Below are 15614 nucleotides of genomic sequence, written 5' to 3' on the forward strand. Positions count from 1 at the left end.
TATTTTTTTCATTCTAAAATACACAAAACACTTGCCGTTTTAGGATGTTTCATAATAAATGACACGTTACTTTAATTGAAAATTACTCCCTCTAGTTTTATTAGTTTAGCCACTTTCCTTTTTGAGTTGTCCCTTATTAGCTTATACATTTTTTTTTTCTGTTTTTTGGAATGGTCTCACTACTTGTTTATTATTATCTTTACTTTCGCACTCAACTTTTGTTGGCCCACAACACAATACGATATGCCAATAAATTAATAATTTATCTTTCCTTCTATGACCCACATATCTATTTCTTTTAAAACTCTATGCGAAAGTAGTGGTAAACTAATAAAACCTGGAGGGAGCACTTCTCTTTATCTCAATCTTTATCTCTATCTTCATCACATGAGTTCCTCTTTTTATTTCTCTCTATCTCTATCCTCTCCATAATCCTCCCCTCGGGCCCCATGTTTCATTTATTTTATAATAAATGACATATTCGTTAATAATTTTAATCTCTATGGTGCAGTTAACTTAACAAATAATTTTGCTAATCTTTTTTAACTTTTAGTAAAGTTTTTCTTATAGATAATTTGTCTTACTCCTAGACGTATTTGCTCGTTAAACTGGCCACTTGTTATTTCCTAAATCATATACATATCCAAACACACAAATAGGTAATATGGACCATTCTCTTCAAACGCTATGTTTACGGCTATCACCATCCTCTATTCTACTGAATTTCCTTATCCATTAAAAAAAGCATCCAACAAAAATCTTGATCCCAATCTTTTTTCCTTAAATCTAAATAGGAAGACATCAATTTTGGACACTTCAGGCAAAGAAAACAACGTTCTCTATCTTTTATTAGATTTTGTTAAACTTTGAAGTGCAATCCCCCAACTTTGCATGTCGTTTTAATTTTCTTTAATTTATTTTGATATTCGAGCTGATGAATTCTATGGAACTGAAGGTGATTTTAGAGAAGAGGGACATAAAGAATTGAGTTCAAGTTGAGACGATTTCTTGCCGTTATCAATTATTAATTTATGTTTTCAAGGATTTACGTTCTATTCATGTTGCCTCTATCTTGTGATTGTGTCGTCGCCCAAGTTATCACTTATCTCTTCAATCATAAATTTCATGATACTGTTTTACTATATTGTTTTAGAATTTGTTCATTGCTTCTTCTATATTGTTTAATCAAATATGCTAATACATATTCATAAATTGATTTACCTGTAATATTCAAATTTTAATTAGCTTTGTTATTTGAAATTATTTAGGATTTACGCATCCATATTATACGTATTAGTTCTTAATTAGTTGTGTTCATTGCAAGCTTTTCCCTTTATCTGGAACTTATGCCTTTTTTTATGAAGAAAAAAAGCAATGAAAAAGGCAGTTATTTTTTCTTTTTGAAAAAAGTGAGGTTTTACGAAAATTTAACTTTTCAAGTTGATATTTTAATGGATAAAATAAAATATGTAAATTCGTGGCTATTCTCATTTTTTTCTTCCTGTAATGGGTGCAAATCATCTTTAAAATTATTAGAATGGGACTTTTGTATGTATTTGTATATATAGCTAACTGGTAAACAATATGAATTGTAAGTTATATTATGAAATTTTTGTTTCATAAATTTAACATGTGATAATACAATCTTGAATATCATGGTGTAAATACTTATAAATATTAAATAAAATATTTAAGACAAAAAAGAGCGACAAAATAATTTATCCTATGTACTAATATAATTTAACAAAATTAAAGTGAAAATACATTTTCCACCTTAGTTATGGACCAACCATCATAATAATGTAGTTTTTGGACCCCGTGGATAATGCAAGAAATATTTTTTGTTTAATAAGACTGTTTATATTTCATCGTTACCTAATACATACATATATTTCATGATTGCATCAAAAATTGATAAAATATAAGATAATGAAATGTATATTTTATGATACTTTTCTTTAAATCATGTTATGTAGATTTATAAATGGTAAATAAAATATTAAAGACTTTAAAATATTGACATAAATCATTCGTATATTTTAAAATGTAATCTAGTAAAATGGAAGAGGAAATACGCTACTTACTTTGGATAAAAGATAAAAAAAAATGGCACTCATCTAATAAAATAAGCAATATATTTCATATATATTTACTTTTAACTGCTCTTTTAATAATAGTATCACTTGTATTTTTCGCACGCGATGCTTGCTTGGTATTTTTTCGAGACAGAAAGTCGTTTTTTTTTTTGTATAGGAATCAAAATTTGATTTGTTAGTATGAATGCATTAATACTTGTAGACAATTGTAATCATTTATGGTGGCTTAGTTATTATATAATTGTTTTCAACATTTTTGTTAACTTTTTTAATGCTATATTTGAGTTTGATTTTTTTTTTCTTTTTTAGGCAAAGTAGTTAATTTATTCATGAGGGTAGTAAAATAATGTCCTTGGGGAACACCATAGCTCCCCCTTCCTTTATATAATAGAGATATAATTGTGTTCAATATTTTTTTAACTTTTTTATGGTATATTTGAGTTTGATTTCTTTTTTTTTGGCAAAGTAGTTAATTTATTCATGAGGGCAGTAAAATAATTTCCTGGAGGGACACCATAGCTCCCCCTTCCCTTATATAATAGAGATAGATTATTTCGATACCAAACAAAAGCTTTCACATTGAATGTAATAATTTATTTTATAACGAATCAAAATACCTTCAAGATTTATATTTGAAAAGGTAAAATGCAAATATAGAGTAACATAAAATTCAATTAGATATTGTCATAAGTTGTAGTCATAAATCTAAAATATTTATCTAAGTAAAAAAAATTTCTATGTTTTACAAATATATTGCAATACTTTAAGAAAAAAAAAATGAATTTTTCGCAAAGATGAAGATTTTGGCAGCTATTATACAAAATAAATTTTGCTACTATATTATATTGATATAGTGTTGTGAAGAATCAGAGTGTTGAAGAAGAACGCGAGATTTGGAAAGAATCACCAAACCATGTTGAAAATCAATCATAATAATATAATTGTAGCAAATATGAGAATTTGGAAGGAATTGATTTGTTCCCATACACGCCTCATTGCCTCAATCAAAGAGGATTTGCAAAATATTACTTCAATAAATGACATGTGGCAAGTGAATGAGAGGGGTCGAAAAATCAAAGGAGCAATGAGAGGCGAGAAAGAATATGGGGCTGCCACGTAGGCTGAATTTTTCTTGCTTTAATATTATATATGATTCCTTTACTCCTATTTTGAGAACAATAATAACTTAGATTTCTTTAGAGCAGCTTAGATTAATTTTAAAAGTTCCACTTAATATGGGCTTGTTTGATAATTTTATACAAGGATAAGAAGGAAATTCTTGAATATATATTGCTAGTACATGGAATCAATTTTAGGAAATACTTCTATATTGATGTTTATTTTCATCTTTTAGAACAACATATATCAAAACCCATTCTTTAAAGCAATTGAATTTGTTGACACATAAACCCAATAATAATAATCTCCAAATCATACAAGTTAACTATGAGATGGAAAAGATGTTCACTTCTCCATAAATGCGTTTTGACTTTTAGGTATAACATATTACACCATAATTTATTGCGTAACATGCATAACGAAATTGACTTCAACAAAAATAACATAGACGACTATACAAATTATGACATGAATCTCATATCGTTTGAGTTTCTTTTACAAAACAAAGTGGTTTGTGCATGGGTGCGTGTTACACCATAAATTATGATTCAGACATTTGTGCTTCCCCATTTATATTTGAGAGAGTGTTCTTAACATAAAGGACTGTGGTCGTAGCTTCATTCTCAAAGCATTAATCTTAGGCATGGTAAGTCTAGCCCCTTCTTCCACATCCTCTATCTCTTCACTAATCCTTTCCAATTCAAAGGCTTGTATTAATGATCCAAGCGTTAATCCAATCATGCGCATAGCCAAACCTTCACCCGGACAAGCCCTTCTACCGGACCCAAAAGGCATGAGCTTATACCCTACTCGGTTTTCCTTCGTGCCTTCAATTTCGAACCTCTCAGGCTTGAAGTTCCTAGGCTCGTCCCATAGCTTAGGATCATTATGTATAGCCCAAACATTAGCCAATAACATTGTGCCACGCGGGACGCGATAGCCCTCCACGGTGCAATCACTTGACGACTCGTGAGGCACTAGCAAGGGTGCAGCGGGGTACATCCTTAATGTCTCTTTTATGATGCAGTGGAGGTAAGGAAGGTGGCTTAAATCTGACTCATTAACTAAGCGATTATATCCTACAAACTTTGAAATTTCAGCTTGTGCTTTAACAAGTTTTGCATGATTATTGAGTAAAAGTGTGAGAGCCCATTCCATGGTTGTTGCTGTGGTATCAACTCCAGCTATTATTAAGACCTGAATGCAATTAGAGTAATCTATTAAACAAGGGCATTCCATATGAAATAGAAGTGCTAGATAATCACATAATATTTGGATAACTATATATATAAATTTTGACACTCAAGCCGTGTTTTCATTCACCAAAAGAAAGTGTATAAAAAAAAAAGTAGTGTTTTCGATTCACCTGATTTATGTTAGAGATATGAGATATAATCAGTATCGAAAAATATATGTATGATATATTTTCCATATTATATTATTAAGAGAATAATATACTTATATTAAGATATTATTTAGTGAATAATCTACGATTATATCTCATATCTCTAACAATTTATTTTCACGTGATTTATTTATTTATTATTTAACTGGTATAATTTGACTTACAAACTTAACGATCATGATTTAATCAGTTTAACTTTAACTTGAATATTTTAACTAAAATAAAAAAAATTCTACTGATTACTCTGTTTTTTTTATTAGAAAAGATATTTGGTCTGAAGACTTAAATAAGCTTAACACTTGCTAAAAATATACGTTATACAATTTAAGAGTATAAGTTGTATCCTCACACATCTTTGACAACAAAAAATTGATATTTAATTTTGCTGATAAAATATGATAGTTTTTTTTTTGTTGAACAAAGCAACCAGCATATTAAATATTAGTCATATTAGAACGAGTTTTACAAATATGATAGTTGAAGTAAATACATAGCGTTAGTTTGTGTAAGAAATATATGTAGATATATCACGACCTAATCAAACAAACATTGTAAATTTGTTGTTAGCTTAAGGCTCTGTTTGGAGAAGCATTTCAGGTGACTTAAATGATTAGGTGCTACAATTTTAAGTCACCTTATATGATTAGTGATGTTTGGTGGAGGAACTTAAATAAAATTTAAGTCCAAAATTTGACTGAAATTGAGTTGGAATAAAATATAGCTTCTGAGATAAGGTGCTGAAATTTTATTATTATTATTATTTTCTTTTTATCTTTTTAAGCCTAAAAAGATATTTTCTTTTTATGTTTTTAAATTTAAAAAGATATTTCAGCTACAGTCATAAATAATATTACCAAACAGGTTATGTAATCAGCTAGCTTAACAGTTTCAGCACCTTAACAGTTTCAGCTGCTTCCTAATCAGTTTCAGCTCCATTTCAGTCAGTTTTGCCAAACATAGCCTAAACCGTTTCATAAGGTCATTAGAATCAAAAAATGCATGCAAGAAATTTTATTTGTTGAACTTACTACGATAAGGCCTTTGATAATCTGATCCGTGTAAATTTCAGGTTCTTTATTTTGCAATAACAGTAGAACTTCGATCAAACCTTTCTCCTGCTTATCCTCAAACATCTTTGATCGTTGATCTTCTATCATCTCTTGCAAGAAACAATCTGATTTCTCATGAACTTCACGTATAGTTTTCTCCACATACCCCTGAAACTTAAGCTTCCTCAAAAAAGGCACAAAATCTCCGATATTTGGCAACTCAGCTACCATAAATATATCCTCCACAACTTTCATAAATTTTCTCCCCTTATCATTATCTCCATAGTAGCTACAATCCCCCGTGACCATCCTCATCATGACATTGTACATAAGCTCCGAGAACACTGTCTTCATCTCTACTTCCACCATCCTAACTTCGCCATCCGACGACGAATGTACATACAGTCGTCGGATGAGCGACTTCACCTCGTCATGACGAATGGTGGAAAGGAGATTAAGGCGTTGAGACGAGAAAACCTCGACAGCCGAAATCTTACGTAGGTTGCGCCAATGTGGTCCATACCGAGCGACCAAGAGGGCCGTATTGTTGTACCCTAAGACCTTGGACACTAGAGAGTCCGGGCGATCAGCGAAGACGAGGTCATTTTTACGAAAACATTCCTCCGCGGCAGAAGGTGAAGAAATTACAAGTACCGCGCGAGAGCCAAAGTTGAACATAATGATTGGACCGTAATATTGGGATAGTTTTGCTAAGGTTCGCGCAAGAGGCTTATTTATAAAAGGGTAGAGGTGACCAAAGATGGGTAGCGAAAAAAATGGTGTGGGTGGATAACTTAGGATTTTTTGGATGAGTTTTGTGGTGAGCACATAAAATGCAAGTAGAAGTGGCAAGTAATACAAGAAGTGGAAGTATTGCATGTTGTTTATTTGCTTTTTACTTGACCTAAAAGGTATTTGTGATGATTATGGCATTAGCAATTGACTTCCACCTCCATTTATATAAAAGTTTGCAACGTCACAACTATAGATTATTAATATCAATGTATACAGAACTTCATGTTTATAAGGTGGAAGAATGGAGATGTTACGTAAGCTAGCGTGTGGTACTATTTTAAACTTTTTGTTCCAATATGAATCCATGATTTGTCCAGTCAAGAAAGCACATGCATCTACTATAATTATTTAGTTGGGGGGGGGGTTGTGAGTAGCTATGATGTGTTGGAAAACCCACTCAAAAAAGGGGTTGAATTGAGTGACTAAATTTAATCGTTTTTCGCAAAAACTCTGTTATGGCACTGTGCTATTCGCTCGTAATTCTCCGATTCGTATTTTTGCGAAAACTAAAACGTAATAAAATATGAAATTAAAGATCAAACACAATATATAACGTGGTTCAATCTCACCTCTGAGATCTACGTCCACACAAACCAAACTCTTTTATTATTTGAATCCTAGAATATCAACCTCTTGATACAATAAGATCCCCCCACCACTACTAACTCTAATAGTGCTCCCCAACACTTAACTCTAAGTGTTGCTACTCTCTATAATAATGAAATTACAAATAGAAAAGATCCTCAAAAGCGTGCTTCTTATTCAAGCAAATTAGAGGACAGTTACAAACTTCGAATAGTTACTCAACCTTATTAGAACTCAGTGCTATGCTCTGTGCTTTAGGAAACTGTTTTCAGCTCTCGAAATCTCCGATTATATTCTCTGAAAACGTGAGTTATGAAACTGAGTTTTAATTCCTTTTATACCTTATGGACTAACCGAAAATCCTTCTTAAGGATAGGATTTTCTTTTACTCCTAAAATTAAGGAATAAAATTGATTCCTTTTAGAAAACAGTCTTTATCTTCTTCATCTTTATCTTTAACTCTAAGAAGATAAGTTTTTCTCAAATCAATGTTTATCCAAACTTTGACAACAAATCAATGTTTATCCAAACTTTGACAACCAATTTTATTTCCTTTTTATCTCATACTCCTTTATTTTCAAAATTCTTTTTTCCAAAACAGTTTTCAAAATTCTTATTTTTTATAAAACTATTTTAACTCGATATTTTATTAAATCCGTTTTTTTCGAAAACTATTTAAATTCGATTTTTATAAAATCTTTTTTAAATCAACTTTTTATAAAATCATTTTTTAAATTGGTTTTATAAAATCCTTTTTAAAAATGTTTTCTTTAATATCTTAATATCAAAACTAAGATTCCCTTTTTATATAGAAATATGAAATTAATATGCTTACCTATTTTCTTAGCTCTAAGAAAATAAATAACCATTCTAATTTCACATTTCTAATTTTAGCACAAAGTTTAACACAAGGTTCCAATACTTTACATTACATAATTAAGAGTGTAACAAAATCTAAGCTTCCATATCTTCAAGTTCTTCAATCTTTCATGAATGTCGAGTCTTCATGGCTTTCTTAGATCACTGTTACACTCATACAAGTTATGGCACAAATTGTTTATCATTATCAAAATAACATGTGTTTATCATCATCAAAATAACATTGACTTGGAGTCACAACAAATTCCCTCTTTTTGATGATGACAAACAAATAATACTTCCCCCTCAAAATATGCACCATTAATCACATTAGAGAAGGTAACATAACATCATTCACATACATTCACAAGTAACATGGTAACCAAGATAATTTCATTCATTAGTCTAAGTATTATACCCATCTTCTCCCTTTTGACATTATCAAAAAGGAGAGCATCAACATGTTTAGCGAGTCAAAGTAAGATATAGTCGGCAAAATAATTCAAGTAGCTCAAATAATAAATACTAAGGATGTTGGTGCTACGTCATAATCCAACTCACAATTCGAAGTCATTAAGCAAAAACATAATCCAACTCACAATCCGAATTTATGAAGCAAGAAATAATCATGAAGGATCATGGTTGATAGCTAAGAATGTAAGATGAGGATATATAGGTAATGCAAGCTTGAAGATTTGAAATGGCAATTGGCTCAACAAGTGCTTAAATCCCCCCCCCCCTTTTTTTCCAGATTTTCAACTTCTGCAAATAAACATCATAAGTCTTTCTTCACTGTGACACTGTGTATGTTACTGTGCCACTAAACAATCTATTCCCTTTCAAATATAACTAATCTTCGGATATACTGGAATCCAAAATGATGATCTTCAAAACCTTAATAATTTTTTTTTCATATGTGAATTGAACTCCAAGATTTATCAAGTGTCTTACTCTCCTTTTCTTCTTCTTTTCTTTTCCTTTTTTTTATTCTTTATTTTTAGAAAAAAGAGTCAGACCATACAATATTACTAGAGTCAATCAATAAGAGATCAAAGGTGAAATAAGTTAATTCGAACCTCATTTTCTTCTAGATACATCTCTTGGCATTATTGTGCCTTGCACAGTGTGAAGCACTACTTTCATTCTTTCACGTATTAGTGTCTCTTCCAACCTTTTCATATCCCCCCTCTCGAGTTTCCTAATGCCATTATAGGGTAAAGGAGGTTAGAGAAATAAGAAGGGGGATTAGTTTACAAAAAGGGAGGGAAAAACAGAAGAGGAAATATATAAGAAAGAAAAATAACAAGTCATGTGACCTATACATGGATTTACTCACCGAAAACTACAATTAACATTGGAAACAAAATTAGGTAGCTAATGGACAACAAACAATAATGGAACAAAGGTAATTTTGTACAATATTTTATAAATAAGATAATTTCTGGCAAAAAAGAGCCTAAGTAAGGTAATTATGGATAAAAATATGTATTGTAAAAATTATGCAAATGAAACATTAAAAACTACTCATTGAGATGGATAGCAAATTAAATGGTATCTCATATAACTATGTTCATCCTCATGTTTAGATCATTATCAATACACAATCAAAGTGTGAATTGCGAATAGTAGAAAAGTCAAAATATTGCAATTAATATAATAAAGAATGGAGGAAGTATGAATCTGTAGAAATCAGTTTAACCATTACCAATTAATAATTTGTAATACAAACTTATCGATTTCAATTAGTAAATTTAAACTGTAATTGGTAAAATAATTTCATATCGGTAAAATTCAAGTGAAGTAAACTAAATTTTAGCGTTTGTTGTCCTCAACTTATTAGACAAAGTTTCATCAAAAGTTGTTAAGTTTAACAAAAGACAAGTTAGTTCCCACAAAAAAAATCATTTTTTATATTAATTAGCTGATATTAAGTTAGGTTTTTCTTCTGTTTTGAAGGTTTTTCCTTCATTCTTTCTTCTTTCTCTTTGTTTTTTCATCATTTTTCTTCTTGGTCTCAATTGTGAATCATTGTAGGAGCTTCCACTGGTGTTCGTACCGGTGGTAAGCCCCAAAAACCTTTTTAATTGCTTCCAATAAGTATATCCCATCATTAAGATGGTATTTATTTTAGGATGTTCCATTTCTTTTTTTGTTCGTCTAATGAATAAGGAAGATCTAACAATAACTATTCTCTGTAAGAAGCTAGAAGACCACGGAAGTATTTTCACCCAAACGACTGTGCATCAGCGGAAGTTAAGCCGAATCCGGGCAAACTCACAGATTGTATTTTTTATTAAGGCTATTTTTTATCAAATCTGCGATGTATCTAGTTCTAAGGTGTTATATACCTATGTTGGAATTTTCGATTTTTCAGGAATTGATTGTAAATGCCGTTTGGCTATCTCTTATGAATGAATTAAATTATTTTTCTTCCTGTCAAAAAAAAGTTAGTTCCCACAAAAATAATAAAATTTAGCAAAAATTAAGTTAAGTTCAACAAAAAGAAGTTATTTCACAAAAAAAAAAGAAAGTTAAATTCAACAAAAATAAAATAAATTAAGTAAGAAAAAAAACTAACAAAGCGTCCTTTTTATTAATGAGGTAAGAAAATGCAAGTTTAAAAGTGTACCAATTACCATATTAATATTACTAGTCTTACATGCACGCGATGCGTGCGATAGTGTGTGAAGTAGAAAATAAAATTAATTAGGTAGAAAAACCGACTTTACATTTTGTTTCTTTCAAAAACTGATGTTTACTTTAAATGTCCTACTTTCCCACCTTTTTTCGTTCAAATGAAACAGTTAGTTGTCTCTTTATTTTATTTTTCTTTTATTCCTTTTTCTATTTTTTGGTGTCCCTCATGTGTTGCCTTATATAATAGAGATATCGGTGTGTCTACAACAATGAACCCGTTCTCAATGTGTTATAATGTTTGAGTTTTATAAGAAGTTGTAACAACCCTATTATCGGGTAATTATTCTAGTAGTCTGTAGTCGAACAAATGATAAAAAAATGGAAGTCAAATTCGACGATTCTAATTGAAATTAATATATGTAATTACAAGCGTGTAGCTAATTAATAAAAAAAACAATAGTGAAAGTATTGTATCAGACGGTCTGACCGAAACTTTCGGTCGGACCATCAACAACTTCCATGAAACCTGTGCGTCTGCACAAAACCAAAACAAAAGAAAAGAAATAAGTTTGAGGAGAGAGAATGGACCTGAAACATAGAGAAATGAGAACCTGCGTCTGCACAAAACCAAAACAAAAGAAAAGAAATAAGTTTGAGGAGAGAGAATGGACCTGAAACATAGAGGAATGAGAAGAGAATGAGGAGACAGCTTGAAATGCAAAAGAAAGAGAATTTGCATCTGGGAAATTAAAGAAAGAGAATTTGCATCTGGGAAATTAAAGAAAGAGAATTTGCATCTGGGAAATCATTACAACGAAGGTGTTCGACTGGCAGTGGAGGAATCACCCAAACAACGAGTAATCTGAAGGATAAAATTACTTGAGATTTCCACCATTCACAACAAATTGAGGTTAGAAGTTTTCTTCATTCTTTGAAATTACTTGAGATTTCCACCATTCACAACAAATTGAGGTTAGAAGTTTTCTTCATTCTTTTCCTATTTTCCATTTTCAGTTGGACTTTATTTTGTTTCAGTTGAACTTTGTTTTGTTTCAGTTGGACTTTGTTTTGTTTCAGTTGGACTTTGTTTCGTAATATGTATACCAACTGAAACAAACAATGGACCAACTGAAACAAACAATGGACCAACTGAAACAAAAAATGGACCAACTGGAAGAAATAATGGACTAACTGAAAAAAAATTAAGACTAACTGAAAAAAAATGAAGACTACCTGAAAAAAAATGAAGACTACCTGGAAAAAAATTAAGACTAACTGAAAAAAATTGGAACCACCTGAAAGTCGTTCGACCAAAGATTATGGTCGGACGAGTCCGACACAATACGTTCTCAAAACAATATCTATACAAATATATAAAAAGACAACCACTAGGTTAAGTTGTATTTAATGTTATTATCATAAAGTATTATATTAATAAATGAAATTTTTTTCTTACCCGGGCATAACCCGGACCTAATAACTAGTTTGGTAACAAAACGTGTCCCGTTGTATTAAAATAGTTGTGTGCCAACCCCCAACATAAAAATACCTTTTCACCTTAGCAGAATAAAATGGTACATTCTTCCTATAAAAAAAAAAAAATAGTTGTGTCATATCATGGTGTATGCATACTAATTATTAACTAGAGGCACTTTAGGAATGGGGATTTTCCCTTACCATTCTCCCCTATTTTTAAGGGGTCTTGCCTGCAAACCTGAACCAAATTGACCTGTGCTAAATCTCGGTCTGGTTAGAACGCCTTCTCCTTACCTTTAAAAAAAATATTACCAAATACAGCATTACTAACATCAGCTAAAATTATCACATAAAATACTCGAAAACAAAAAAAACAAAAACATTGCATAATATGAAGTATAATCAACTTGTTTTTGTTTTTCAAGTACAAAAAGAATAGGTGAAAGAGTGCACTGTGCACACTTGACTGGTTTGATTAGCAATGAAGCCTGTAGGCTCATGTATCTATAAATTGCGTCCAAAGAAGCATATATATTCATGACATCTTACTAAAACATTAACAAAGTTATTTAAGTATAATACAATCAACAAAAATCTTCTTACATTAAAACCAAACCTTCCAAGCTACATACATTTATTTCCTTTAATTGATAGTTTTCATTATGGGAGGGTTCAAAGTAAGAAGGCAAGAAACAGTTTTTGTGGTACCAGAAATTCCAACAAAAAATGAATCAATAGTACTATCCAATATAGATGATCAACCAGGTGTTCGAGTTCAAGCAGTAGTGATCATGTCTTTTAAAGGGAGGCAATTAGAAGAAGGGAAAAATGATGATCCAGCAAAAGTGATCAAACAAGCTCTTGCTAAGACACTAGTCTACTACTACCCTTTCGCCGGCCGGATAAGGCCGGTAGCTGCCGGGAACAACCAGAAGTTGATCGTGGACTGTAACAACAAGGGAGCCTTATTTATTGAGGCAGATGCAAATGTTACTTTGGAGGAAATTCAAACTCAAATTCTTCCTCCATGTCCTTTGTTAGGGGAACTTCTTTACGATGTTCCTGGCTCAAGTGGGATCATAGGTTGCCCTTTATTGCTATTTCAGGTACGCATAAAAAAAACGTGAACATACATATTGAAACGAATCTAACAATTAATGAGATCAAGCATGAATTTTTTTTCTGTATAATTAAAAACATTGTGTATGAATTAAGTTGATGATCTTTTAAAGTACAGATAGAGTAATTCATTATTTATTTCATGATAATTCTGTTGATTGAGAAACATCTATACAAATATATTAAAAGGCGTGCGAAAACAAGAAATTGCATGTAATGTACATATACTAAAGTTTTAACCACTGGGCTAAGTTGTATTTAGTGTTACTATAATAAAGTATTATATTAATAAATGATTTTTTTTTCTCTAGTTAATATATAATAATTAAAGACGATAAATAATATACATAATTTTCACTAATGCAGGTGACGCGCTTGTTGTGTGGTGGGTACATCTTAGCTATAAGATTCAATCATACCATGTGTGATATGCTAGGATTCATGCAATTCCTTTACGCAATGGTCGAACTCTCAAGAGGTGCACAAGAGCCTTCTATCATGCCTGTTTGGCAAAGGGAGCTTCTATGTGCTAGGTACCCTCCAAAAGTGACTTGTACTCATCACGAGTATGAAAAGGTAAAGAGTCACCTTATTACTTCATAGACTATGCAGTAGCGCTTATTTTAGTAGTAATTGTTATTTTTTAATGGTAGGGAGAAGTATTCTAAAATAATTCGAAAACGGGTAAAAAGGATGAGTTAGGATAATGCTGCTTAAATTAATTTTTGACCGTTTACATTGAGCTATGTTGCAAATAAAAAGCAAACGAGAAAGTAGCTTTTATGGATCATTGATCGCATATTGATCCTCTTTTTATCTCAAATAGGCAAAAGACAAAACATATGAGCTAGTGAAGGAGGGTGGAAGCAACATGAACCAAGAAGGCTTCTTCTTTGGCCCTGAAAAAATTGAAGCAATTCGCAATCATCTACCATCTAATCTTCGACACTCGTGTTCGAGCTTCGAAGTACTATGTGCTTGTGTATGGCGATGTCGTGTATTGGCCTTACAACCAGACCCTGAGGACATAGTTCAATTTTCCATGACCGTTAGTGTACGGGAAAATAACATCATTGTGTTGCCTTTAGGATACTACGGCAACTCATTTGTTTCACCCGCTATAACAACAAAAGCTAAGGAATTAATGCATGATACTTCACTAGCTTATGCCTTACAATTAGTGAAAGAATCAAGAGATAAGGCGAATGAAGAGTACGCGAAATCGATGATAGATTATATGGTTATGGAAGGAATGCCAAACTACTACAAGCAAAATTTAAGTTGGATGGCAACAAATCTAACACGAAAAGGGCTTGAATTCGTTGATTTTGGGTGGGGAAGTCCATCATATTCTGGAGTTCCTAAGGGAACTTCACTTGTTAGCACTTTTACAAGGTTTAAAGATGCTAATAAGAAAGATGTAATAGCTGTTGTTTTGGAGTTACCAAAGGAGGCTTTGTTAAGGTTTCGAAAGGAGTTGGGAAGATTTGTTGGAGATGTTTCGCGGCCCATTTTTGCGAGATCAAGACTTTGATTTTGGTAGAGCATTGTTTCAATCATATAATGAGGTTCGTTGCTACTTCTTTAACAAGAATTTCCTCTAGGTACCCTCACACGGTCGTACAGGTGTCTAGGATCACTCACTCAGATGCCCAATAAGCCTCAAATCCCTCCATAAGTTTCATTGCTATTAATGTTTTGCTTACTAAATTTTTAATTGTGCGTATGAATTTTGTAATACAATGGAGAGTATTTCTCCTTGAAGATATGACAATGATATAAATTTGAAATTACAAAATTGAGTAATCACCAAATGGTTGTTATTATTGTTGTGAATTTTTATCATATACTCGGGTGTACCATGAGAATGGTACATCCAAGTCTATTTCTTTTGCTCACTTGGAGCTCTCATTATGCTCTTTTGCAGATTCCAAATGAGCAAATAAGCAACAGATTTCCTTGGATGTACCATGCACATGGTAGGTGCATGGTACACCCAAATGTATGATGAATCTACTCTTGTTGTTTAGTATAGCAACGTTCATATTTGAAGCCCGATTACACTAAAAGATGTGGTGGTAAGAGTACTAACTCGATAGAGGAAAAGGTGTTTGTGGCGAGCAACAATTATGGAATTATATTCTCATATTTAACTTATAAGTAACTAACATAAATGATAATAATATGTTATGAATATTTATGAAAGTATACTTTATTTAGTACTCGATCAGTTCCTTATTAATGTTCCTAATTTGACTTGTATATTAACCAATGTATATAATTTACTGTTAATATATGCAATTACATATTAGTAAAAATTCTAAAAATTCGATATTTTTAAAGTATTCAATGAGAGAAATCAAATAAGGATGCACATGACTATATTTCTTTTCTTATATATTAGGAAAATTTAGAAGATTCCGTATAATTCTATAAAGTGCCAACATTTCAACGAAGATCATCAACAAAGAACAG

At 31.5% G+C, this 15614-nt stretch overlaps 3 protein-coding genes across 3 annotated transcripts; 1 reads left to right on the forward strand and 2 right to left on the reverse strand.

The window, feature by feature from the left end:
* Positions 1-3785: 3785 nt before the first annotated feature.
* Positions 3786-4454, reverse strand: LOC125491529 ((+)-piperitol/(+)-sesamin synthase CYP81Q2-like). The gene has a single exon (XM_048645672.1). It carries the CDS (start codon positions 4452-4454, stop codon positions 3786-3788), a length of 669 nt encoding a protein of 222 aa, XP_048501629.1.
* Positions 4455-5591: 1137 nt separating this feature from the next.
* On the reverse strand, positions 5592-6577 carry LOC104892708 (cytochrome P450 81Q32-like). The gene has a single exon (XM_048645671.1). The coding sequence runs from the start codon at positions 6546-6548 to the stop codon at positions 5592-5594; it is 957 nt and encodes a 318-aa protein (XP_048501628.1). The 5' UTR covers positions 6549-6577.
* A 4433-nt stretch (positions 6578-11010) lies between these two features.
* LOC104892710 (alcohol acyl transferase 2) lies at positions 11011-14901 on the forward strand. The gene is made up of 3 exons (XM_048643920.2): positions 11011-13126; positions 13506-13715; positions 13966-14901. Exons 1-3 carry the CDS (start codon positions 12683-12685, stop codon positions 14671-14673), a joined length of 1362 nt encoding a protein of 453 aa, XP_048499877.1. The 5' UTR covers positions 11011-12682; the 3' UTR covers positions 14674-14901.
* The last annotated feature ends 713 nt before the right edge of the window (positions 14902-15614 follow it).

The sequence above is a fragment of the Beta vulgaris genome, chromosome 5 (assembly GCF_026745355.1).
Source record: "Beta vulgaris subsp. vulgaris cultivar EL10 chromosome 5, EL10.2, whole genome shotgun sequence".
NCBI lineage: Eukaryota > Viridiplantae > Streptophyta > Magnoliopsida > Caryophyllales > Amaranthaceae > Beta > Beta vulgaris.

Bases quoted from the DNA above. Each gene is read 5' to 3' on its own strand.
- LOC125491529 (XM_048645672.1), bottom strand. From the start codon at position 4,454: ATGGAATGCCCTTGTTTAATAGATTACTCTAATTGCATTCAGGTCTTA.
- LOC104892708 (XM_048645671.1), bottom strand. From the start codon at position 6,548: ATGCAATACTTCCACTTCTTGTATTACTTGCCACTTCTACTTGCATTT.
- LOC104892710 (XM_048643920.2), top strand. From the start codon at position 12,683: ATGGGAGGGTTCAAAGTAAGAAGGCAAGAAACAGTTTTTGTGGTACCA. The intron at 13,127-13,505 runs GTACGCATAAAA...TCACTAATGCAG, and splicing joins GCCCTTTATTGCTATTTCAG to GTGACGCGCTTGTTGTGTGG. The intron at 13,716-13,965 runs GTAAAGAGTCAC...TATCTCAAATAG, and splicing joins CTCATCACGAGTATGAAAAG to GCAAAAGACAAAACATATGA.